This window comes from Penaeus monodon, chromosome 27 (genome assembly GCF_015228065.2).
Source record: "Penaeus monodon isolate SGIC_2016 chromosome 27, NSTDA_Pmon_1, whole genome shotgun sequence".
Lineage (NCBI taxonomy): Eukaryota > Metazoa > Arthropoda > Malacostraca > Decapoda > Penaeidae > Penaeus > Penaeus monodon.
This window is the reverse complement of record NC_051412.1, coordinates 8,886,107-8,886,885: the sequence shown is the minus strand read 5'-3', so window position 1 is coordinate 8,886,885 and position 779 is coordinate 8,886,107. Positions and strand designations below refer to the sequence as shown.

The 779-nt window shown below is 39.0% G+C and overlaps 1 protein-coding gene across 4 annotated transcripts in view; it reads left to right on the top strand.

Annotated features, from left to right (window-relative positions):
- Positions 1–779, top strand: part of LOC119590561 (outer dense fiber protein 3-like) — a 62,500-nt gene that overhangs the window by 43,824 nt on the left and 17,897 nt on the right. For 3 of the 4 annotated variants that reach the window (XM_037939224.1, XM_037939225.1, XM_037939227.1), the window contains exon 7: positions 146–355. The exons of the other annotated variant lie outside the window; for it this stretch is intronic. In XM_037939224.1, the coding sequence (XP_037795152.1) occupies positions 146–355 (210 nt within the window). The remainder of the gene's footprint in view (positions 1–145; positions 356–779) is intronic. 4 annotated transcript variants of the gene reach the window in all.

The window sequence follows — 779 nt, the reverse complement described above, 5'->3', positions numbered from 1 at the left end:
CTGGAACTTTTTTTCTGTTATTATTATGAATTATATCACGCACAACGTAGTCTTTCAGACATTGCATCACCATTGCATTGTTTTTTCGTAGTGCCTTCAGCTTATGTCTGAATCTTTTGCACGTTTTTCCTCGTTTTTCAATTAGTGCTTCAAGGACACCGGTCCCAAGTTCACAATGGCACCGAGACCAAATGAAGCTCAGGATAAAATGAAGGTTCCAGGGCCGGGAACTTATGATTCAGGAGACTTGAATAAATGCCGAGAGAAAATGCCTGCTTATACGATGGCACCAAAGACAAACCTTCCAGTTGACAAAAGTCCCAAACCTCCTCCCAACGCTTATTCACCTGAGAAGGTAAGTCTTGGTAAAGGAAGAAATAGGGACGAAAATAAAAAGGACTTAATAACCATTAAGAGAAGGGAGGAAAGGCTATTTAAATTTGGAAGCTTCATTGCATTCTCCACATATTCCATTTTGCCTCATATGTGACCAGCAGTATGCTTAAAAATTACTACTTGGTCTAACCTCTCGGGAACACAATCGGTCTCTTAACTTTTGCTTTCGACACAAAGGGTCAGGGGGCGGGGACGAGTAAACACGAGCATAAATAGTTCACATTAGAATCTACTCTCCACATTCCATTTACTAATGTTAGTGTTTATTTCTCTTGTAAGTATGAATTCACATACAATGAACTATAAACAAGATTGCGATTGGTAGTGAATCATTAGAATATGTATGCAGTATTACGTATAATTGTGTTCGTGTGAACACACAC